The sequence below is a fragment of the Balaenoptera ricei genome, chromosome 2 (assembly GCF_028023285.1).
Source record: "Balaenoptera ricei isolate mBalRic1 chromosome 2, mBalRic1.hap2, whole genome shotgun sequence".
NCBI classification, from domain to species: Eukaryota; Metazoa; Chordata; class Mammalia; order Artiodactyla; family Balaenopteridae; genus Balaenoptera; species Balaenoptera ricei.
In genome coordinates this window covers 142,484,717-142,510,703 of record NC_082640.1, presented here as the reverse complement: position 1 = coordinate 142,510,703, position 25,987 = coordinate 142,484,717, and the positions used below count along the sequence as shown (strand labels likewise).

The 25,987-nt window shown below is 35.6% G+C and overlaps 1 protein-coding gene across 1 annotated transcript in view; it reads left to right on the top strand.

Annotated features, from left to right (window-relative positions):
- Window positions 1–25,987, top strand: part of WDHD1 (WD repeat and HMG-box DNA binding protein 1) — a 64,189-nt gene that overhangs the window by 21,006 nt on the left and 17,196 nt on the right. The window contains exons 8-16 of the mRNA XM_059915716.1: window positions 892–984; window positions 1,815–1,921; window positions 2,140–2,281; window positions 6,618–6,828; window positions 9,461–9,648; window positions 11,470–11,654; window positions 14,465–14,706; window positions 18,198–18,335; window positions 19,974–20,130. Coding sequence (XP_059771699.1) covers window positions 892–984; window positions 1,815–1,921; window positions 2,140–2,281; window positions 6,618–6,828; window positions 9,461–9,648; window positions 11,470–11,654; window positions 14,465–14,706; window positions 18,198–18,335; window positions 19,974–20,130 — 1,463 coding nt within the window. The remainder of the gene's footprint in view (window positions 1–891; window positions 985–1,814; window positions 1,922–2,139; window positions 2,282–6,617; window positions 6,829–9,460; window positions 9,649–11,469; window positions 11,655–14,464; window positions 14,707–18,197; window positions 18,336–19,973; window positions 20,131–25,987) is intronic.

Below are 25,987 nucleotides of genomic sequence, written 5' to 3'. Positions count from 1 at the left end.
AAGATTGTAAACATCCTGAATGTTCATTAATAGAGAACTGGTTAAATAAACTGTGGAATTTATTCCTGAAAATGGAATACTCTGCAACTGTTAGAATGAGGTATATCTGTGTGTCTTCACATGGAATAATCGGTCTTTAGATATATTAAAAACATCAAGCTGTAGAGCAGTAGGTATAGATAGTAGATAATGCTACTGTTTAATTGTGTGTCTACTTGTATATATGTACATATGCATTCTTATATAGTCTATGCTTATGTTTTTTGCCTTTGGGAAGTAGGAATAGGATTTAGGGATTGGAGGGAGACTTTCTTTTCAATGTATGACCTTTTGTGTCATGTAAACTTTTAAGGGTACATTCTGCACTAAAGTGATAGTTGGGAAATCCAGTATGTATTTCTTCTTTGCTTATGAAACATCAATTAATCTAATTAATTAAAAAAAATTTAAACATAGTTTTACTATTCATAAATAATACATTTTTCTTCTTTTTTTGATAAGCATGGAAAGAATATGTCAGTTTTGTTTTTTGGAAGTATATGTAAGAAGATGTTTCCTTTTCCAAAGATATTCAAAGTATTCTGGCTCTGTTTCTCTCCTTCCAGCAAATAAGATGAATTTTTAGATCCAAAGGGCTTATATTCCTTAAGAAATAGTATTAAAAATATTAGTAACTATAAGTTCTCTGTCTTTCAGTACAAGCAATACAGTGATCATCACCCATTCTTTATCAAAATTTTAAGTAGCTTTCTGAGTTTTGTTAGTTGCCAATTAAAATACAAATTTGCTTTTATGTTTTGTAGTCTTATTTAGATGAATTTTCTGCTTTTTTTTCTCTTTAAACTTAATTTAGTGTAAACTTTTGTTTAAATCATTTATCTTTCCTAATAGTTACTAGCAGTTCCTGTGGAAAAATCTGTTAAGCTATATAGAAGAGAAACTTGGAGTAATCAATTTGATCTTTCAGATAATTTCATCTCTCAGGTAGGTTTTGTAAGTGATACTTTCAGTAGGCTAATGGGAATATTTAATGCATACTTTGCTTTAATACAATTACAGCTAAATATTGTTGGAAATGGAGAACAACTCCGGACTGCTGTGCATGTGTCCACCTTCTACCCCTCAGCCTTTCTTCACTTAGTGAATAACTAGTAGATAAGTCTTTGCTAGGTCCTATCTGACCTTTCTCCTTTGTGAAATTTGATAAGAAAAATCTTTTAATTTATAAGAAGTCAAATTTAACCCTAGCATAGTATTAGAATAGGTAATTCTCACATTATTAGTAATGTTTATTGTTAAGTGAGTTTCATTGAGACTTGTGACTATAGACACTGGAATTTTAGAGCAGGAAAGGTTGTTAGTCTGTGTTTCTTTCTCTCTCTCTCTCTCCCTCCCCCCACCCCCTTCTCTCATACATACCCATTTTGCAGTTAGGAAACAGAGGCCCAGTAGGTCAGCAATGGCTTAGTATGATTCACTTCACTTCCTGGTTCTCTTCATCTTGATGGTGACTGCTAAGAGGATAACTTGCATTGTCTTTCTTTCTGGGATAAAAACATTTTTTAGCTTTTGCTTTTAAAATTGTGCTAGTGTAATTTTCTTGTGATAAAGTAATAGCTGCTATTACTTTGATTGTTGAATATTATTGAAAAAGAAAGTTAGAAAGTAAGCAAACTTTGTCTTGCTGTTTATGTATCAGATTTAATTAGAAATTGCATACAATAAGGGTTATAATAATTTGAATTTAGTAATAAAATGAGTTTTTAGTTTTAAATTATATGAATTATTATTTATTTATTGTTTTTCTTTACTAGACCCTAAATATAGTAACCTGGTCTCCTTGTGGACAATATTTAGCTGCAGGGAGTATTAATGGTTTAATTATAGTTTGGAATGTGGAAACCAAAGATTGCATGGAAAGGTATGATTCAGTAAATCTTTTGTCTCTTTTTTGCTTATTTCTATTAGATTTTTGTTTTTTATATTATTAAACATTTCAAATCTGCAATCATTAGATTGTTAAAATGCAGACATATAGCTATGTTTATCAAAATTTTTTCTAACTAAAATTTACCTAAAGAAATGTATAGCTTATATTTTTCTTGACAGTGTTTTAAGAATTCACTTTTTAATTTTTAGGGTGAAACATGAGAAAGGTTATGCAATTTGTGGCCTGTCATGGCATCCTACTTGTGGTCAAATAGCTTATACTGATGCAGAAGGAAATCTAGGAGTCCTGGAGAATGTTTGTGACCCCAGTGGAAAGATGTCAAGCAGTAAGGTAATAAGTAATAGGGTAGAACAGTTTCTTCAAAGTCTTTCTGTGGTCATATGAATTTGGGAAACACCACAAACTACATTACTTTCTTTGAAAATTATAATTTATGTTATTAGATGCCCAGTAATGCTCTATCACAAAGAATGTTTAAACTTGTTTAACCTAATGTTTCCCAAATACATTTTACTAAGGAACTTCTTTCCCTCCATATAATATCCATTAATATTTCATGGCTTTCCAAGGAATACCTTTGTAAAAAACTGTAATATTTTAGTATCCTGGTGTTCTAGGTGTTTTTAATTAAATAAATGTTTTATAGATGAAAATTATTAATAACTGTAACTTAGTTTAGCCTAAGTTTTTCTGTCATGAATTAGCCTTAACTCTTAGAGCTAACTATATACTTCTTATGCTTAGCTGCACAGCCTGACTGAACTGCTCTAAACAGGCTGCCTTGTTTTATACTTCCTTGTTTTGGTTCATTATTTCCCCTGAGGTGCCACTTAGCTTGCTTGAGTCCCCAAAGATTCAGAATTTGGTAGCAGTAGGTACTTAAAAGTGGGGCCGAAGGGACTTCCTTGGTGGTGCAGTGGCTAAGACTCCACGCCCACAATGCAGGGGGCCCGGGTTCGATCCCTGGTCAGAGAACTAGATCCCACATGCTGCAACTAAGAGTTTGCCTGCTACAACTGAAGATCCTGCGTGCCGCAACTAAGACCCGGTGCAGCCAAATAAATAAGTAAATATTAAAAAAAAAAAAAAAAGTGGGGGGGGCTTCCCTGGTGGTGCAGTGGTTGAGAATCTGCCTGCTAATGCAGGGGACACGGGTTTGAGCCCTGGTCTGGGAAGATCCCACATGCCGCAGAGCAACTAGGCCTGTGAGCCACAACTACTGAGCCTGCGCGTCTGGAGCCTGTGCTCCGCAACAAGAGAGGCCGCGATAGTGAGAGGCCCGCGCACCGTGATGAAGAGTGGCCCCTGCTTGCCACAACTAGAGAAAGCCCTGGCACAGAAACGAAGACCCAACATAGTCAAAAATAAATATAAAAATAAATAAATAAATACATAAGCTAGGGGGGAGAAAAAAGAACAATATGACTGACAACTACCTTAAAAAAAAAAAAAGTGGGGCTGAAAAGAGGAGGGTTGATTTAACAAGCAAGTAGATCCCTCCAATCTCAGCAACAGTGGGCACAGCTAGGTAACTGCCCTCCCTCACCCCTGTATACATTCTGGCTGAAAGCTGGAGATTTATTCTCTAAGATGAGGTAAAACAGAGGTCACTGATCCAGGGACACTGGGTACAACTGAGTGGTGTTGGGTGAAGGAGGAATACTGTACTGAAAAGGATTAAATGAAAGTGTGTATACTTGAATGTTGAAATTCCCAGCTCACTTTTCATACTTGGCTCCCAGAGCATTGTCAGCCAGTCTTATGTTTTTCAGGCAGGAGATTGGAAGATCTTTGGGGAATCCGTGTAAGAAAAAACCAAAACAGAGAGATTCTTATTTTTATTTTTATTTTTATTGAAGTATAGTTGATGTACAATATTATGTTAGTTACAGGTGTACAATATAGTGATTCATAATTTTTAAAGGATGTACTCCATTTATAGTTATTATAAAATATTGGCTATATTCCCTGTTGTACAACATATCTTTGTAGCTTATTTTATACAGTATAGTTTGTGCCTTTTAATCCCCTACCCATATATTTCCCCTCCCCCCACCCCTCTCCCTACTAGTTTGTTCTCTGTATCTGTGAGTCTGTTTCTTTTTGTTATACTCACTAGTTTGTTATATTTTTTATATTCCACATGTAAGTGATATCATATAGTATTTGTCTTTCTCTGTTTGACTTATTTCTCTTAGCATAATACCTTAAGCTCTAAGTCCATCCATGTTGTTGCAAATGGCAAAATTTCATTCTTTTTTATGGCTGAGTAGTATTCCAATATCTATCTATCTGTCTATCTATATCACATCTTCTTTATTCAGCTGTTGATGGACACTTAGATTGGTTCTATAACTTGACAACTGTAAATAATGCTGCTATGAATATTGGGGTGCATGTATCTTTTCCAGCTAGTGTATTTGGTTTTTTTCGGATGTACACCCAGGAGTGGAATTGCTGGGTCATATGGTAGTTCTATGTTTAGTTTTTTGAGAACCCTCCATACTGTTTTCCACAGTGGCTACACCAATTACATTCCCACCAACAGTGTAGGAGGGTTCCCTTTTCTCCACATCCTTGCCAATATTTGTTATTTGTGTTCCTTTTGATGATAGCCATTCTGACAGGTGTGAGGTGATATCTCATTGTGGTTTTGATTTGCATTTCCCTGATGATTAGCAATGTTGAGCATCGTTTTGTGTGCCTGTTGGCTCTCTGCATTTCCTCTTTGCAAAAATGTCTATTCAGCTTTTCTGCCCATTTTTTAATTGAGTTGTTTGTTTTTTTGATGTTGAGTTGTATGAGCTGTTTATGTATTTTGGATACTAACCCCTTATCGGTCATATCATTTGCAAATATTTTCTCCTATTCAGTAAGTTGTCCTTTTGTTTTGTCAAAGGTTTCCTTTGCTATGCAAAAGCTTTTTGGTTTAATTAGGTTTCATTTATTTATTTTTGCTTTTATTTCCTTTGCTTTAGGGTTCAGCTATGAATAGCATTTACGTGGTCATAATAAATCTAAATACTGTAAATTGATCCAAGCAGAATGAGAATATATCTATATTGGGTGGACAGGAGTAGGAGAATGGTGTATATGCATACAAGGGGAGTAGTGGTGGTTGAAAAATGGCACCAAATCCTCATCTTCCTTAACAGAAAGAAGTTAGTAACGTCTATTAAATAGATAATTAAAACTGAAAAATCAAAAAATTTCACTGGAATATGATTTACAAGTGTGGAGGAAAGTATCAAAAGAAACAATTGAGAGCAGAGAAGTAAGTCAGAGGCTGTGCAGAGGATTGTTTTCATTTTTATATTAAATCTTATAACGCTGACTAATTTATATGCATGTCTAACGTTGATAAAAAAGAAAATTAAATTGAGAAATAATTTTTAGTTCAACAACAATGTCCTGTTGTATAGCACAGGGAACTATATTCAGTAACCTGTGATAAACCATAACGGGAAAGAATATGAAAAAGAATACATATGTATAACTGAATCAACAGAAATTAATACAACACTGTAAATCAACTATATGTCAATAAAATTTTTAAAAATTAAAAAAATTTTAGTTCAAATGTCACCTCTTATAAAACCTTAACCCTTCTATCCAGAATTGTTCACTCTCTCCTTTTTGCTTTTACTTCTCATAGTACATGTTTCTGTTACAACACCTCTCACCATAAGTTAAAACCCTCATTTTTGATAAAGTCCGAAAAAAGTTTTTAACCAACTTGAGTACATAAACTTTTAGGACTATGGATAAAATAGTTAAATATCTTCTTATAGCACTTATCAATAGTTATTAATTTAATTATTCTAATCATTTGTTTAAACTTTTGAATTTAGAAGTATTTTTTCTGTTCTCTCATTTCTTTAAATGTCAACTTTCCAGAACACAGTTATATGCACTTCCATCTAAAAGATTTGTGATATAGTCCCTTTTGAATCCATTAATGGTGTTCTCATTAGACTTTTATACCCAACTATAAGTTTCCATTGACTTAACATTGTACAGTTTTTATTCATTCTATAGGAATAATTGTGATCCTTACAATGTATCTGCTTACTATTCACTTTTTAAAGTGATCTCAAAAATTGTTTACAGTGACATTCAGTACTTGCAATGATATGTTCATATTCCTAGGAATCAATGATTAATGTTGAATTTATTTGCCACTTTTGTTTTTCTTTTGGTTCTATTTGTTTAATTCTATAAGCATCAAAAAATACCCCAAAGACGAGCTTTAACTGAGATCATTTAAAGTAAACATCTTACCTAAGCAGTATCTTGTTCAAAATAAAAGTAAATGAGAGACTATCTTACAGTGAGAGACTTTGTAAGGACTCATAGGTGACTTCTTTTCTGGAGAATGATTGTGAGGAATAAAATCTTGCTTTATATTTGGGTATACACATGTATTTCTTTACATGTCTGTCTTATACTTCCACCTTATCCGTAGACTATAAGGCATTTAAAGTAAGGACTAGGTCTTATATAAATATAAATACAATCCTCATAAACATATTTGCTAATTATTTTTACCAAGTCACTTGCTTACTTGGTAGAGTTTATAGGTGCATATTAAAAGATTGCCTTTTGAGTAATTGTGTTTATATAAGTAGTTCACTAATACTTTCTAATTTGTATTCATTTGTTCAAGGTATCTAGCAGAGTAGAAAAGGATTATAACGATCTTTTTGATGGAGAAGATACAAGTAGTGCCGGTGATTTTCTAAATGACAATGCAGTCGAAACCCGCTCTTTTTCAAAAGGGATTATAAATGATGAGGAAGATGATGATGACCTCATGCTGGCTTCAGGTCGTCCTAGACAGCGAAGTCATATCCTAGAAGATGATGAAAACTCAGTTGGTATGAATTGACTTTGTGAATGTGATGATCCATCTTACTCATCAATATTTTCAATTTTTTATTAAAACTATTATTTAAAGTCAGTACTGGATTGGTAGAATGTAGCTATAGCATTAAATACGTATGTTGAAAAAGGTTTCAAAACAATGATCTAAGCTTCTGCTTTAGCAAACTAGAAAAAGAAGAGGAAATTAAACCCCAAGCAAGCAAAAGGAAGGAAATGATAAAGAACAGAATTCAATGAAATTGACAACCAAAAGCTATAGAGAAGTCAATAAAACCAAAAGCTTATTCTTTGAAAAGATCAATAAAACTGATAAATCTCTATCCTGATTGGTCAAGAAGGAAAGACACAAATGACTAATAAAAGAAATGAAAGGGGTATCATCACCGTGTATCCCATAGATCTTCACTATCCAATATGATAGCCAGTAGCCACTTGTGGCTTTTGAGCACTTAAAATGTGGCTAGTTCAAATTGAGGTGTGTTTTAAGTATAAAATGCAACCAGATTTTGAAGACAGTACAAAAAAGAGAATGTAAAATATCTTGGTCGTTTTTTACATTGAGTACATGTTGAGATTATATTTTAAATGCAGTATATTATTACAATTAATTACACCTGTTTCTTTTTACTATTTAAAATATGGCTACTAGAAAATTTTAAATTACATATGTAACTCACATTATATTTCTGTAAGATAGCACTGCTATTAATAACAAAAGTTTAATAGGTGAATATTATGAACAACTTTGTGTCCATAAATTCAACAACTTAGATAAAATGGACAAATTCTTTGAAAGACACAAACTACCAAGCTAACTCAAGAAATAGGTAACCTGGCCACAACTAAAAGATCCTGGGTACTGCAACTAAAGATCCCGCACATGGCAACTAAGACCCGGTGCAGCCAATTAAATAAATAAATAAATATTAAAATTTTTAAACAAAAAGAAATAGGTAACCTGAATAGTTTGGTATCTGTTAAAGATATTGGGATTGTAATGAAAAACCTTTAAATGAAGTGACTATTAAACTTATATGCTAAAATTAACACATTTGAACATTACCAAGTGAAATGCCAGTGTACAGTGGTTGTGCTGCATTTAAAGCATATAGGGTTTATAGGATAGCACTCCTCAAATGTTTGGTTTCAGGAGCTCATTACATTCCTAAAATTTTTTGAGGACCCCAAAGAAAAATTGTTTGTGGAGTTATATTTATTGTTATTTACTATGTTAGAAATTAAAACCGAGAAATTTAAAAAATATTTATTCACTTTAAAGTAACATTAATAAACTCATTATATGTAAACATAAATAACATTTTTTATGAAAATAAAACAACTCTAGAAAAATGGTATTATTTTACCCTTTTGCAGATCTTAGCATAGAAGACAGCTGGATTCTTTCATGTGCTTCAGGATTCAGTCTACTGCCATATATTTGTTTTTGTTTGAAGTATGTGAAAAAAATTTAGCCTCACACAATATGTAGTTTGAAAAAGGAGAAGTATTTTAATAGCCTATTGAAAGAATTGCAGATATTCTTCGATGTTGCACCAAAACGCAACAAATGATAGTTTCTTAAAGATTACTTGCGATGTCGAATCTGAAAACTTTTTGGTGAACTTTTCAACTCTATTATTACATTAAAATCCATTGGTCTAACTTGAATGGATCTTTTACCATGTTTGATTTTTTCACATATGCATTGGTAATTTGGAAAATACTGTTTCCTGAGCTTTGCAGACCTTCCTAATATTGACACGTTATCCAGAATAATATTTGTTAGTATCATCGCCAATCTCATCAGAAGTTTTTAAATATTACAAAGCAGTCAAGCTCATGGTGGCAGGTACACGTTTTTCACTATTCTGATTTTCGCTTGAAAGCTCAAATTTTATCATTGACCACAAATTCTGTCAGTTATTTTTCTTAAATGACCAGCTCACTTCATTTTTAAGAAAATGTTTGCCACATACTTGAGTTGGTATAACCATAGTTTATCTGGTATTTCAAGTAAAAATGGTGTTACATAAAAAAATTAGCTAGTTCAGCTTACAACTCAATTGCAGAAATGCTTTTTTTTTTGAGATAACCATCACAGTTCTTTTTTTTTTTTTTAATTTTTTGGCCACACCACGCAGCATGTTTTTTTTTAATTTTTTGACCGTGCTGCGCAGCATGTGGGATCTAGTTCCCTGACCAGGGATCGAACCTACAACCCCTGCATTGGAAGCACAGAGTCTTAACCACTAGATCACCAGGGAAATCCCCCATCACAATTCTTTATGCACACTTCCCATTTTAACACAGAGAACATTTTTTAAAAATCTATGCAAAGATCAAGATTTAATAAAATTAATATTTTTACTGCAATTGGTTAACAATACACTGACTACTAATACAGATTGGTGCCACTGCTTTGATTCATGCTAAGGTACCAGCAGTTTTACCCTCCATTGCTTTTGAATTATCACTGCAGATGTTAACACAGTGAAAGAGGCAAATAGTATTAAAATGTTAATATTATTAACTATGAATGGACAAGGTTATTAGATTTCATAATGCTTTTCTTTTTCAAGGTAATAGGTATTTATGATTCTCTAATTATAATCCTTTGTTTTCTAGATGTTACAATGATAAAAACTGGTTCTAGTTTTCTCAAAGAAGAGGAGGAAGATGATCAGGCAGGCAGCATTCACAATCTACCAGTTGTAACATCCCAAAGGCCATTTTATGATGGTCCTATGCCAACGCCCCGGCAAAGGCCATTCCAGTCAGGTTCTACACCCTTGCATCTCACTCACAGATTCATGGTAAGCCTTGCATCTACATGTAACTTTTAAATAGTTTTATCTCACTTTTAAGCATTTTATCTCGCTGTAGTTAATTTTGTTTGGTAAAAATATTTTTTTAAAAACCTTGGTTAACTGGCCTGGAGCACTTTGGTTGATTATAATTTTGTGCTTGATTTATTTTATGGTTAACTCACAGTTTTAATCTTATTTCAACCTTATTATTGAATGTTGTGTTAAATAAAATTCTGCTTTGCAAAATGACATATAATGAACATAATAAATGTGACTGTATATCTTGCAGTACCTCTTGGCTATACTTCCAAACTTTACTTCTCATATTAGTTTTTATATAGGAGATTGTACTGATTCCAGAACACTAGTTAGAAGGTGTTTTTTAGAAAGCAACCACTGGTATGGTATACTATTAGAAGGTGATAAGTGTTATGAAAAAAAAAGCTATCTGCCCCTTTTCCCCATGCCACTGGAATATATTCTCCACAAGCACAGAGATTTTTCTGTTTTGTTTACTGATAGTACTTAGAACAAGGTATGGCACAATAGACATTCAATATATATTTATGGATGAATGACTATATTAACTTTTTGTCTTAAGTTTGAGAGCTAAAAAAGTTTAATATTTTTATTTGTTGATTATTTGAGGTTTTCCATTGAGGACTTTGACAGTTGTCCTTTTTAAATGGTATGGTCCTGCCATAAATTTGTAGATAAATATTAAAGGTATTGTTTTATTTAAAAAAAAAACAAACCTTTTTATTGCCGTCAGTAATCATCATCAAGTAATAGATCTTCATTTTTCTAATATTGTCAAGTACTTTATAGTTGTATTTGTGGTAGAGGAAAGGAAACACTAGGGCCTACCCTGCCTAGTGTGAGCCTGTAGTGTACATGAATGGAAGACAAGTTTTCCAAATGGTATCAATTTATGCTGCCTTTCTTTTTTTTTAATTCCTGTTTTGTGTGTGTGTATGTGTGCGTGTTTAATTAATTATTTTTATTTAGTTTTGGCTGTGTTGGGTCTTCGCTGCTGCGAGCAGGCTTTCTCTAGGTGCGGCGAATGGGGGCTACTCTTTTGTTGCGGTGCGTGGGCTTCTCACCGCGGTGGCTTCTCTTGTTGCAGAGCACAGGCTCTAGGCACGCGGGCTCAGTAGTTGCAGCATGAGCCCTAGAGCACGTGGGCTTCAGTAGTTGTGGCACGTGGGCTCAGTAGTTGTGGCTCACGGGCTCTAGAGTGCAGGCTCAGTAGTTGTGGCACATGGGCTTAGTTGCTCCATGGCACGTGGGATCTTCCCAGACCAGGGCTTGAACCTGTGTCCCCTGCATTGGCAGGCGGATTCTTAACCACTGAGCCACGAGGGAAGTCCTATGCTGCCTTAAAATGTATATATTTATGCCATAACTATAAACCAGTTAGTTGGACCAAAAGAAATATGCAGTCATTTATATCCATATTTGTAAGTAAATACATTTTTTGAAATGTTTTGTTTGAGGAATTTAACTGTTCGGTTGTTCAAAGGTGAATTGTAAAGTATTTTTTTATGACAGTAATATAATTTTTAAAAATATTAGGTAAAATATTCCATTTGCTAATAAATAAGTATATATGTACCTTCTTCTCATGAGGAAAAGAATAATTAGTAATTGTTGCTCTGATGTTACTACTATTACCTGAAACTATTTAGAGGTAAGTAAGCTGGGGTTGCTCCCATAACTTAATCCCTGATACAGACTACATTATTTGTTAATTTGTACTATTTTAGTCTATTGATTCTAAGAACTTTACTCTTTCTCAGACCTGTATTTAACCTTACATGTTTGTAGGTGTGGAACTCTATTGGAATTATTCGCTGCTATAATGATGAGCAAGACAATGCCATAGATGTGGAGTTCCATGATACCTCCATACACCATGCAACACACTTATCAAACACTTTGAATTATACAGTAGCAGATCTTTCCCATGAAGCTGTTTTGTTGGCATGTGAAAGCACTGATGAACTAGCAAGGTAAATTCAAGATTATTAGGAAGAATTTGTTACTGTTGAACTGTTATACTAAAATGTTGAAATTCAGTACAAAAAGTTTGTAAGACAAAAAACAAAATTATGTCTTTTATAGTGTGGAATTTCAGAAGGAAGAGTTTAGTACAAATAGCAGCACACCTGTAATACCTCAGAACATATGTCTGTTTTTGCTTAATTGTCCCCTTCTTACATAAGAGTAATACACGGATTAATTGTAAACAAGCAAGCTTAAGTAGTACAGAATTCTTAGAAAATGAAAATTCCCCCCAGAATTCTACTCTCAGATATAACTACTGTTAACAATTAACAGTTAATCTAATCCCAGCCTTGGACAACTACTGATGTGGGTTTTGTCACTATAGATTAGATTTGAAACTTCTCTTTAAAAAAAAAAAAAAGGAAAAACACACTAAAAATGTTATTAGTACTATTTGTCATTTTGACTTTTTAACTTAAAAAACTTTAGACTTCTTAGATATATTGGTTGGTTGCCAGGTAGGTAGGTAGATATAGAGACAAGAAAATTATGATGGAAAAGCAATGGATGCAGAATCTGTATTTTTTTTAAAGAAGAAAAAATATTTTATTCAGCTTTGTTATTTCAGCCAGCTTGCCCTGTTAATTTTTTCAGCTGATCATAGTGGTTATACACTTGATCATAGATTTTACTAACTCCCAGGTGATTTGAAATTAAATTCCTTCTGACTGGATACATTAGTTCCTCGCTGCTCAAATTATGGTCCACAAACTAGGGGCATGGGTCACGTGGGAGCGTGTTGAAAACACAGAATCACAGACCCAAACCCAGACCTTCTGAGTCAGAATCTGCATTTTAACAAGATCATCAGGTGATAGAGTATGCATTAAAGCCTGAGAAACACCAAATTGGGTCATTTTGATATTTTAATTGGTTTCCTAATTTTACACATTGTAAAATCAACTCAATACTTTATTATTGAATTAAATCAGTTTACTAAAATAATCACTGTTGACTCAGTGTCTCTAACTCAGAATATCTTACATAATTAGAACATTTATTTCCCTGGCAATTTTTTTTAATTGAAGTACAGTTGTTTTACAATGTTATGTTAGTTTCTGCTGTATAGCAAAGTGATTTAGTTATACATATGTATACATTCTTTTTTATATTCTTTTCCATTATGGTTTATCACAGGATATTGAATATAGTTTCCTGTGCTATACAGTTGGACCTCAGTGTTTATCCAATTCTGTATATAATAGTTTGCATCTACTAACCCCAGACTCCCAATCCATCCCCCCATATCCCCCTTCCCCCTTGGCTCCATGTGCAATTTTGATTTCAGATTGTTAAGATTGTTATGATTTCCTGATTGATGATTGTTCTTCTCTTTGTTTTCCTAGATATATTATTTCACAGTCATATACAATGTTATCCTTTTATTTTATTTTTTAAATATTTTATTGAAGTATAGTTGATTTACAATATTGTGTTAATTACTGCTGTACAGAGAAGTTATTCAGTTATATATATTCTTTTTCATATTCCTTTCCATTATGGTTTATCACTGGATATTGAATATAGGTCCCTCTGCTATACAGTAGGACCTTGTTGTTTATCCATCCTATATATTCTAGTTTGCATCTGCTAATCCCAAACTCCCAATCCTTCCCTCCCCCACCCACCCTCCCGCTCGGCAACCACAAGTCTGTTCTCTATGTCTGTGAGTCTGTTTCTGTTTCGTGGATATGTTCATTTGTGTCGTATTTTAGATTCCACATATAAGTGATATAATATGGTATTTGTCTTTCTCTTTCTGATTTACTTCGATTAACATGATAATCTCTAGGTCCACCCCCACCCCCCTTTTTTTTCCGGCTGAGCTGCCTGGCTTGGGGGATCTTAGTTCCCTGACCAGGGATTGACCCGCATCCTCGGTAGTGAAAATGCGGAATCTTAACCACTGGACCACCAGGGAAATCCCATCCCCCTTTATTTTATTTTATTTAATTATTTTGGCTGCACTGGGTCTTCGTTGCAGCATGCAGGATCTTTTAGTTGCAGCATGCGGACTTCTTAGTTGTGGCATGCATGCCGGATCTAGTTACCCAACCAGGGATGGAAACCGAGCCCCCTGCACTGGGAGCACGGAGTCTTACCCACTGGACCACCAAGGAAGTCCCTCATCTCCCTTTATTTTAATTTTGAATTTAAAATTACTGTTTAGGAAGTCAGTACTGCCTCTGATTCTAAATACTATGGTATCTACATTTTGAAGCTTAAGTTTCATAATAACTTACATGTATGTAAATATGCAAAGAAAAAAGACTGGAAACACAAATCAGATTGTTAGCAGTGGTTGGTAATCTTGCTGGTGGGATTATGAATTTTTTTTTTCTTTTTCTCTTTGTTCTCCCTTATTAAATTTTCTTTTTGTTTTTGCAATGAGAGGACTCTTGCCTAACATTTTGATGCTTCCTTCCCTTTTAAAAATTTGGTTGTGATTTTTGTGTGTATTTGCAGCCTAGGATCACACTCTACTGATTTTATCCTGCTTTTTTTCATTTAACATTATATTGTGAGCATTTTCCTGTATCTTTCAATATTCTTCAGTAACATGACTATTAATGGTTTTAACATAGTTCATTTTAAGGATATTTCATAATTACTTTCTTAAAGCCATTTTTGTATTGTTTGTGTGTAATAGAAAAATAAACTATTTGATTGTTACTGGGTGTAATGATTAGTTATATATATGTATAAAATATCAAATGTGAAAGTTTGATTGTTTCTGTCTTGTTTTAATTTTTAGCAAGCTTCACTGCCTGCACTTTAGTTCATGGGATTCAAGCAAAGAGTGGATAGTAGACATGCCTCAGAATGAAAACATTGAAGCCATATGTCTTGGTCAGGGGTGGGCTGCTGCTGCCACTAGCGCCTTGCTCCTTCGCTTGTTTACCATTGGCGGTGTTCAAAAAGAGGTCTTCAGTCTCCCTGGGCCTGTTGTGTCAGTGGCAGGACATGGAGAACAGCTTGTCATTGTTTATCACAGAGGTAGATTTTTTCTACTATTTTATAGTTTTACCATGACCTGAAGTAAAATGGAAATTACTTAAGCTTTTCTCCTCTCTGTTTTGGATTGTATCTCCTTTTGCATTTATTTTAGTATTTGAATCAATATAGACTTTGTACAGAATTTTGTTGTATTCACTAATAGCAATGAAAATGAAAACATTTTATTTATAGAAAAACTGTACTATAGAAAGAATTCTAAGGTAGAGTTTGGTTAATTGCTTCCATATCTATATCTTACAAGAATTATCAGAGTTTAAATGCCTCAAAAAATAAACTAACTCCTTGTGTGAAGGACCAAAGCAACTTTGAATGTGACTTAAAAGTTGTTGCCTCCTTTTCCTCACTTCATATTCTGTCCTCAGTCCCCATCGCTGTGCTAAGACTGGTTTTATTAAGGTTACTGATGATCTTTTTATGCTTATTTATTTAAATAATTCCACCAGAAATACTTTCTTCTCTTGGCTTCTGTGACATCACTCTCCCATTTTTTTTCCTTAGGAGCTGATAACTCTTTCAGCTCCTTTGCTGGCTCCTATTCCTATGCCCCCCTCTTAGCTGAAGTACTCCGGGGCGCAGTCACAGCCCCCTTCTCTTCCTTTCACTAGGTCAGGAGCTATTAGTCTTTCGACTGCTTAGCCCTAGTGAGAAATATATTCTATGTTGCTATTCTATACATACCTGCAGATATAACTAGAATGAAAGTCTCATGGACAATATTTACTCTTTGATTTCATTTTTCTTTAAATTCTGGTTGTAACTCTGGATTGATTTCATGACTCACAGGTCAAAAAATGCAGTTTGAGAAACTACTTTGGGATATCTCATTAACACCCATGGCTTTAATACACCTATGTGTTCATGACTTCTAAATTAATATCACCAGCCCTACCCCCTCCTTGTGTCTCCAGACTTACATATTCAATTGCCGACTTGAAATCTCTATGTAGAGTTTTGATATTTATCTCATACTTGGTCACAATAAAGCCTCTGGGCTTTCTTTTTCCCTCCAAACTTGCTTCTTAGTTTTTCCATTTCAGTAAACAGCATACTATCAATCTAGCTACTCAAGCCAGAAATGTTAAGAGTTATCCTTTCTTTCCCTCACGTCCCCACATCACTCTGTCAGCAAAGTCATTATCATGTCAGTTCACACGACACATTGCACATCTGTCTCTTTTTATCTCCACTAAAACCCCAGTGCAACCCAGACATCATCTCTTGGACTGTTGGAATAACCTCCTGACTAGCTTTTCAGCTTCAATTCTTGCCTGCCACAATCCATTCTCCACATAGCAGTCTAGGTGATTTTTTTTTTTTTCCAATTTGAATTTCTTTTATTTCTTTTTTTTGTCTGTTTGCTGTGGGCTAAGATCATCCTTTTTTTTTCACACACACACACTATATTTTATTTTTACAAGAGATAAATAGACTGACACCAAGCATTGTACATGGATGACCACAACAAAAGCAACAATGATTACAATTACCAAACATGAAACACACTCATACTATGTCATAATATTGACATTCAGTCCAGTAATCCTCCACTGTAACAGCTCCTTTACTTTGCAGTGAAAATTGATTTGTATATTCTTTGCCTCTGAGTCCTTGTTGGATTTTTTTTTTTTTAATTCAGACAGAAAGTCACAAAAATTATACTCATCCTCATCAGTTCACTCAGTCCCATGTAATTAATTTTTTTTTTCATCTTGATCTTTTGTTAGCACTTTTATGAGTTCATCAGTTTTTCATTAGAGTTCTGAAAATTCAGTTCTGCTTATTCATTCAGTTCAGCAGTACAGTCAGTTACCAGAAACCTGTACTTGTCAGAGTCTTTTCCATGAATTTCTTAAAGATGAAACCCTTTTATAGGAACATATTTGCAATAGCAAAAAACATAAATCCAATCACTTCCCTCTTCTGCTCCGAATCCTCTGATGTCTTACTATTGCTTTAGAATAAAAATCAAACTTGTTACCCCAGGTGGCAAGGTCCTATGTGATCTGACCTTTGCCTGCCTCTTCAGCCTCATCTCTTACCACTTTTTTTTCTTGTTACTGGTTCTGGCCCTACTGGCTTCATTGTGTTCTTCAAACTCACCAAGCTTGTTCCCAACTTAGGCCCTTTTCATTAGCTTTTCCCTGTCTACTGCAGTGCTCCTCCGCCTATCATTTGGATGGCTGACTCCAACTTGCAAATCATATCTCAGTTTAAATTTCACTTTCTCAAAAGGCCACCTTTGTCTGTCCAATCTAAAGTAGCCACTCAGTCTGATACTCTATCACATTAGTATTTTAATCTTTGATAATGACACTTAGTATTTTCTTTCTTTTTAAATTAGTTTTTCGAGCGGGTGAGCAGACAAGCCTCTCGGGCTGGTGGGTGCTGGTTGGCACCAATCCTCTGTGCGGGAATCTCCCCGTTTTGCCCTCCGCACCCCTGTTGCTGCGCTCTCCTCCGTGGCTCTGAAGCTTCCCCCCTACGCCACCCGCAGTCTCCACCCGCGAAGGGCCTTCCTAGTGTGTGGAAACCTTTCCTCCTTCACAGCTCCCTCCCACTGGTGCAGGTCCCGTCCCTATTCTTTTGTCTCTGTTATTTCTTTTTTCTTTTGCCCTACCCAGGTATGTGGGGAGTTTCTGGCCTTTTGGGAGGTCTGAGGTCTTCTGCCAGCGTTCAGTAGGTGTTCTGTAGGAGTTGTTCCACATGTAGATGTATTTATGATGTATTTGTGCAGAGGAAGCTGATCTCCGCGTCTTACTCTTCTGCCATCTTGAAGCTCCTGAAGATGGGATTTTAAACATTTTAGTGAACTACATACCATGGCCAAAGGAAGTTACCACACCAATAACATATGCCAATGATATTTCACTGTATAATGCTTCCCAAATATCATTTGAGTAGTAATTGTCTTGATTCACATTGGCTGTTCCTAATAAAATAAGGTTTCTGGGGATAAGGATTTTACATTCTTTATAGGGATTATTTACTCTTAAAAATCTACTCATAACAATTTCATGAATTTTTAAATTTAATTTTGGTAGTAAAACGAGAATATGCAAATATTTTTCCTTTGACACTTATTATTTCCTAATATAAATAATAAAAATGACCAAATATATTAAATTAGTTTTTCCTCTCCTACCTGAATATGAGTTTCAGGAGAACACTGACTTTGTCTTGTTTACCATTGTAGCCTCAGTACCCCGTACAAAGTAAGCTCTCTTTAAATACTTCTTGAGTGAATGAATTACCACTTATAAACACTTTATGTAAATAGTCCATGTAACATACTATTCTGCTTCTAATCCCTGAATGGTGCCTCAGGTAAGTGGATTATCTATAAAAAGTACTGCTAATTAATCTAGGAATTTATCACAAAATAAAATTCAATTCTGAGAAAATAATTTAAACTGCATCATCATAGCTAAATAACCTTTGATACCTGATTTATATTTACATTTTCTCACTAGGTACAGGATTTGATGGGGATCAGTGCCTTGGAGTTCAACTGCTAGAGCTGGGGAAAAAGAAAAAACAAATTTTACATGGGGATCCTCTTCCTCTTACAAGGAAATCCTACCTTGTATGGGTTGGCTTTTCAGCTGAAGGCAAGATAAATTCATTTATATTAAAGTCATTTTTCAAGAAGAAAATTGCTTCATTATTTATTCCTAATTAATTTGCTTAAAGATAAATTGTCTATATTTTATGTTTAAATTTATTTATTTTAATATATTGGCAGAACTGGAAACTGGAATTTCCCGGCGAGGTAGCCACTCTTCTGTGTACAAGATCTCTTCTTCATCAGAATTCTGATTAGAAAACTTACAAAGAGGGAAATAAATTTTTCTGAAAGTTTATTAGCTAGCAAAAAGGAGATATAAATCAGTGTTCAAGTTTTGGCTTTTTTAGAAGATTCTACATGAAAATCAGGAATTTTCTACTGATTTCCACTATAGTAACCACTAACCACATGTGGCTATATATAGAGCACTTGAAAAGTGTCTAATTTGAGTTGAGATGTGCTATAACTATAAAATACTCTCCAAATTTTGAAGGCTTAGTATGAAAAAAAAATGTAAAAAATTTCAATAATTCTTTTACATTGATTACATGTTAAAATGATAGTATTTTGGATATATTGGATTTAACAAAATATATTATTAAAATTAACTTCACTTTTTTTCCCCCTTTTGTCATGTGGCAGAAGGAAATTAAAAATTACATTTGTGGCCCATATGATATTTCTATTGAACAGTGTGCTGTTGTTGACTCACTTAATAGTGGGTTATGACAGATGATTTGAAGGACACTGAGGAGTACCTTATTTTAAGGCACCTGTTAACCCTGTCTTCTGGCTTAAATATTTCTATTATTGGAGATTCATGCCCTCTAATTATATCATTGGGAACTCCAGTTTGTCTTTAAAAAAACCCAACCATTTCTGGATGTGTTTTCTATTGGGATATTATTAGTCACTTATGCTTTAATAATGTGACCATTAATAACTTCCATTCATATAGCTGTATTTTTTTCTCCCAGTTACCAATCAGATCTAGACCCTGAGGAAACTGCAGTTTGCAGAGTAAGAGGGGTGTGAAGTCACAGATAAAAAAAGGATAATTAGGGAATTTGCCATGTACTTCCTGAAATGGGAGCAGAGTAGGTGGGAAACAGGGATGCTTACTTGTTTCCTAGGTAAGTCTAGGAGCAGAACAGTGGGGAACTGTTGGGGAACAGAACAGTGACAAGGCCAAGAGAGGGGGGAGGAAGAAGAGTACTAAGGACAGATTTCTCTACATCGTCACCTTGCATTAGGTTCTCCTCATTTTTCCAAGTCTCTCTTGACCAAGGAAACTTCAGATTCAATTTTAACTTCTTTACTGAAATTGGCTTTAAAAAACTGCTGTATTCCAGCAGGTGGCATAGTTTTCACTGAATTGATCAGGGTTTTTTTTCCCTCTTTTTTTTGGATAAATTTTAGTCACATCACATGCAATTTTTTTTTCCTTTTATTCAGTTAGGTCTTACTCTATGTGGTTAGTGAAATTTTATGGGAAATAATCTTGGATTTTTTGTCTTTTTGGTTTTGGGGAGGTTTTTTTTTTTGGTTGGGTTTTTTTGTTTGTTTTTTGTTTTGCTTTTGAATTGAAAGTTGATTGACTGGTGTGTGTATTTGAAAAAGGATTTATTTAACAAATACATAGCTATGTTTCCAGGTGATTTGTTTTTCTGTTGGTATATAGGTACCCCATTTTATGTGGATTCAGAAGGCATTGTTCGAATGCTTAACAGAGGACTTGGTCATACATGGACTCCTGTATGTAACACCAGAGAGCACTGCAAAGGAAAATCTGATCACTACTGGGTGGTTGGTATCCATGAAAATCCCCAGCAACTGAGGTGGGCTATTAGAAAATGCTTAGTTGACTCTTTTTAAAAAGTACTTTGAAATTCTTTATTATGCTTATCTTTAAAGGTATTTTTAAAATCTTTAACCTTAGCTCATTTTCTTGCTTTCCATATTCACTAAATTAGGAATTTGTTTACATTCACTTTGAAGTTTTCAACCAATTGCTTGACTTGGAACCTATTGAGCAAAATAGAAACTAAGGGAATTCCCTGGAGGTCCAGTGGTTAGGACTCTGCGCTTCCATTGCAGGGGGCATGGTTTTAATCCCTGGTCGGAGAACTAAGATCCCGCAGGCTGAGCTGCATGGCCTAAAAAAATGAAAAGAAAACAAGTTTATTAGTGTGACTAGCATTATTTCAGCCAGATAGGGAGGGGAATTTTGGGTAAACATCACATTTCATCTTTTATTATAGCCTTTTATTTTAAACTTTGATTTAGAATTGAATATATAATTTAGGTGCTTTTTGAGATTTTTAGCTTCATTATTGTTATAGGGGAGTGGGCTAGTAGAAATTTAGTAGTTGACTGCAAGTGCAGAATTCTCAGTACATATAGTCTCTATTCAGTATTGTGTTGAGTATTTACCTCTTTTTTGACACCAAACATCTTCTTGGTCAAAAAGACTGTCAGTGACATTGTACAGATACTTGGTGAACAAAGAAGTCTCTGCTTTCATGGAGCTTATAGTCTGACTGGGGAGACAGATAACAGAAACAAGTAAATATTAATTACTACTTAGAATAAATACTACCCGTTAATCTGAGCAGACCCATGATGAAGAATAACAGAAGAGCATTTTCTAGATAGTATGGTCATAGAAGATTCTTTTTTTTTAAAATAAATTTATGTATTTATTTATTTTTGGCTGCGTTGGGTCTTTGTTGCTGCGCACGAGCTTTCTCTAGTTGCAGTGAGTGGGGGCTACGCTTCGTTGTGGAGCACAAGCTCTAGGCTTGTGGGCTCAGTAGTTGTGGCGCATGGCTCAGTAGTTGTGGCTCACGGGCTCTAGAGCGCAGGCTCAGTAGTTGTAGCGCACGGGCTTAGTTGCTCCGCAGCATGTGAGATCTTCCTGTACCAGGGCTCGAACCCATGTTCCCTGCATTGGCAGGCGGATTCTTAACCACTGCGCCACCAGGGAAGTCCCAGTCATAGAAGTCTCTTAATGGAGGTAGTAGTTAGAATGAGACCTGGAGGCCAAGGGGGTCTGTTATGGAAGAATGGATTGAAAAGCAATCCATGCAGAGTAAACAGCATGTACAAAGGCTGTGAGGTCAGAAAGAACTTGGTGTGTTTGAGGAATTAAAAGGATGTAAACATGGCTGGAGTACAAAGAAGCAAGGGGTAGCAGGGAACATAAATCCAAGTTGATATCAGTAAGTTAGACATAGGCTGCATTATAGGCCATGATAGAGAAGTTTGGATTTTCTTTGAAGTATAACAAGAAGTCATTCAAGGGTTTTATCCAGGGGAATGATATAATCTGATTTATACTATAAAAAGAAAAATGTATGTGGTAAACGGATTGGCAAGGGTAGGACTGGAAGCAGGGAGACCAATTTTTCAACCAGGGGTTTTTCCACTCTTCTGGGGATGTTTGGAAATGTGGGGTATTGTTTTTAGTTGTCACAAGGATTAGGACTTACTCTGTCATTCAGAGTAGGCTGGAACTAGTGTGGGGCAGTGGAAATGAGGAGAAGCAGATTCAAGATAGAAACAGGATTTGCTGGTAGTTTGGGGGTTGGGAATGAGAGAAGAATCAATGACACCTACATTTCTAGTTAAAGCTACTAGATAGATAGTTGTACCATTTATAGAAATAAGGAAGATAAAAATGAATACTCTCTTGGGTGTGTTAAGCCTGCACAATATCCAAAGGAAGATATCAAGAAGGTATTGGGGGCTTCCCTGGTGACACAGTGGTTAAGAATCCGCCTGCCAATGCAGGGGACACAGGTTCGGGCCCTGGTCTGGGAAGATCCCACATGCCACAGAGCAACTAAGCCCGCAAGCCACAACTATTGAGCCTGCATGCCACAACTACTGAAGCCCACGCACCTAGAGCCCGTGCTCCGCAACAAGAGAAGCCACCGCAATGAGAAGCCTGCGCACCACAACAAAGAGTAGCCCCTGCTCACCGCAACCAGAGAAAAGCCCGCTCGCAGCAACGAAGACCCGAAACGGCCAAAAATAAATAAATTTTTTAAAAAAGAGAGAAAATGCTTAACTTTAAAAAGAAAAAAGAAGGAAGGTATTGGAATATATGATTCAAACTCAGAAATTTTAGCTGGTTATATACATTTGGAAATCATCAGATTATAGAAGGTATATAAAGTTATAGTAATAAATGAGAAGAAAGAGACAAAAGGTATCAGTCCAACCCCAAAGAAATTCCAGCATTTAGAGGTCAGTTATTGGAGTAGAAGCTTTTGAATGAGAAAAAGGAAGATTAGCTAAGCAATTAAGAGAAAAATCGCGGCCTTCCGTGGTGGCGCAGTGGTTGAGAATCTGCCTGCCAATGCAGGGGACACGGGTTCGAGCCCTGGTCTGGGAAGATCCCACATGCCACGGAGCAACTAGGCCCGTGAGCCACAACTACTGAGCCTGCGCGTCTGGAGCCTGTGCTCCGCAACAAGAGAGGCCGCGATGGTGAGAGGCCCGCGCACCGCGATGAAGAGTGGCCCCCGCTTGCCGCAACTGGAGAAAGCCCTCGCACAGAAATGAAGACCCAACACAGTCAAAAATAAATAAATAAATAAAAATTAAAAAAAAAAAAAAGATACAACAAACTAGTAAATATAATAATACGATATTTTAAAAAAAAAAAAAAAAAGAGAGAAAAATCGCCTGGAGAGGGTCATGTCATAGAAACTAAGTGGAGACTATTTCAAGAAGCAATAATCAGGGAAATAAAAGTGGCTTTCAAATATATGAAAAGATGATTGATGTCACTTGAAGTAAGATTAAACACAAATCAGAACTAAAAAGAGATTTCTCTTCTTACCTATTAGAAAAATCTGAAAATTTGATAACACTCTTAGCTGATGAGGCTGTGGGGCAATAACCACGTTTATGTATTGCTGACAGGAGTGTAAGTTGGTCACAATCCCTGCGGAAGGCAATTTGTCAAGAACTATCAGAATTAGAAATGCATATGCCCTTTGACCCAGTGAATCTGTCTTTATGATTTATCCTGCTGAAAAACTAGTACTTGCTATTTGAAGTATAATCCATGGAAAAGAACACATATAATAAATGTTGGCAAGGGTGTGGAGAAAAGGGAACCCACATATACTGTTGGTGGGAATGTAAATTGGTACAGCCACTGTGGAGAATAGTACGGAAGTTTCTTAAAAAGCTAAAAATAAACCCAGAAATGACCCAGAAATTCCACTGCTGGGTATATATCTGAAGAAAACCAAAAACACTAATTGCAGAAGTTTCATGCATCCCAGTGTCCCTAGCAGCATTATTTACAGTTGTCAAGTTATGGAAGCAACCTAAGTGTCCATTGACAGCTGAATGGATAAAGAAGATGTATATATACATGATTTTTTTAAAGATATTTTATCGGATGTAATGAGAAGGAAGAAGATAGGTGCAAATGCAGATAGATTTAGTGGATGAAAGGTGACAGGAATTCCTGTCTGATGCCTTCTGTTTTGGTGGCAGATTTTGAAGCAAGACAGAGGGTATTTTTGAAGGCATTGGTTGGCAGTGTGGATGTTTGAGAAGACATAGTCTTCTTAAAGAATGTGAAATTGAACTTAGTAGAAAATCATAGAGGAATTGCTGGTTATTATTTCTGTATGTTGTGTTTTCAAAGTCTCCAGATAGTCCATTATTGACATATTTAGTATCACAAGGAATTTATTAAACTTTTAAAAAATTCTAATTAATTAATTTTTGGCTGCGTTGGGTCTCTGTTGCTGCACGTGGGCTTTCTCTAGTTGCGGTGAGCGGGGGCTACTCTTCGTTGCAGTGCATGGGCTTCTCATTGTGGTGGCTTGTCTTGTTGTGGAGCACAGACTCTAGGCACGCGGGCTTCAGTAGTTGTGGCTCGCGGGCTCTAGAGCGGAGGCTCAGTAGTTGTGGTGCACGGGCTTAGTTGCTCTGCAGCATGTGGGATCTTCCCGGACCAGGGCTCAAACCCGAGTCCCCTGCATTGGCAGGCGGATTCTTAACCACTGCGCCGCCGGCGAAGTCCCTAGTTAACTGTTTCTAACAGTTCTTAGAGTGTAGGTTGTTCTCAGGGATTTTTTTTTTACATGTGTGTTTCCAGGAATCAAGTTTTTAGTAACTTGAATGAAAGAATTCATATTTTATCTTAATCAGAGGTTTAGTTTTGAACCTAGAAGGATTTTTACTACTCCATCTAATGTTTATTCAAGTAAGATGATACATTTTGTTTGTTAATATCATTATCTTAAGGAAGTATGTGAAGTTATTCATTTGTAATGAATAATTTTGGTTTTTCATTTAATATTAAAACTATTTTATCAAGTTCAATTTTTACACCCTCTAATAATTTGTACAGCTGGCTTTTTTTTCTTACTTGCTTTTATAGTTAAGATCTGTGAAGAGTTTTAACTCTCATTAAAAGACATGATAATTACAGCTGGTAACATTTAACTTAAATTCAACATGGGAGGGCTTCCCTGGTGGCTCAGTGGTTAAGAATACGCCTGCTAGTGCAGGGGACATGGGTTCAAGCCCTGGTCCGGGAAGATCCCACATGCCACGGAACAACTAAGCCTGTGCGCCACAACTACTGAGCCTGCGCTCTGAAGCCTGTGAGCCACAACTACTGAAGCCTGCACGCCTAGAGCCCGTGCTCCGCAGCAGGAGAAGCCACCGCAATGGGAAGCCCGTACACCACAACAAAGAGTAGCCCCCGCTCACCACAACTAGAGAAAGCCCGCGTGCAGTAACGAAGACCCAACGCAGCCAAAAATAAATAAATAAATAAATTTTTAAAAAAATTCAACATGGGATAAAAAAAAATAATGGACTCTAAATTACAGTTTTTAGACTTGGAAGGATTTTAGAAATTGTCTAGGCCAGTGGCCCCTGACATTTTTAAGCATAAGAGTCCTTTTAAATGTCAAAGCATTTCATGACCTACAAATGATAGCAGCTTGTACAGTGAGTATCAGTTGATAGAGAAAATCCATAATAGCAGAAAGTTTCTATAGACCTAAAGATTATATTTGAACATAAATTTTTATTGTAAGTTACATCATATACATGCATGTGAAAATTCTTGTACATAAAGTGGAAGCTCTTTTATTCATGCTGTAGACAGTTCATGGTGCCCGTGTGAATGCATAGTCACTTTGCAAAGCTCAGCAGCCCTACAGGGATAAAAAAAGTGAGAACCACCAGTTTCTTTTGGTCTAGTTCCTGTGCTCTGTCTTTACTCCTGGTCCTTTTCCCCAATTTTTACAGGTGAGAAAACTGAGGCCCAAAAAGATTAAGTAACTTGGGATCACACAGCTAGTTAGTAGCAAAAAAGTTCCTATATTTTCTCTGTTGAAATACAGGAACAGTGGAAGTTGAGTTGATAAATAGATTGAAAGAATAAACTTATCCCTTAAGGACTGGCTTATTCTAGGGGAATAATTGAATTACTGAGGGGAATCTCATACGGCTGACATTTGATACACTGAGAAGATAATGCTGAAAAATATATGTACTTGTATATACCGTGATAAATTGATCAGGATGTTTTTCATTTTTTCCTGGCTTTATTCTGGAAGAATCAACTTGAATAAGAATGTTTTTCAAAGATTGGAAGCTACATTTCTCAGTATGGCCTACTGCACTTCTCATACTAGCTTTCCTTACATT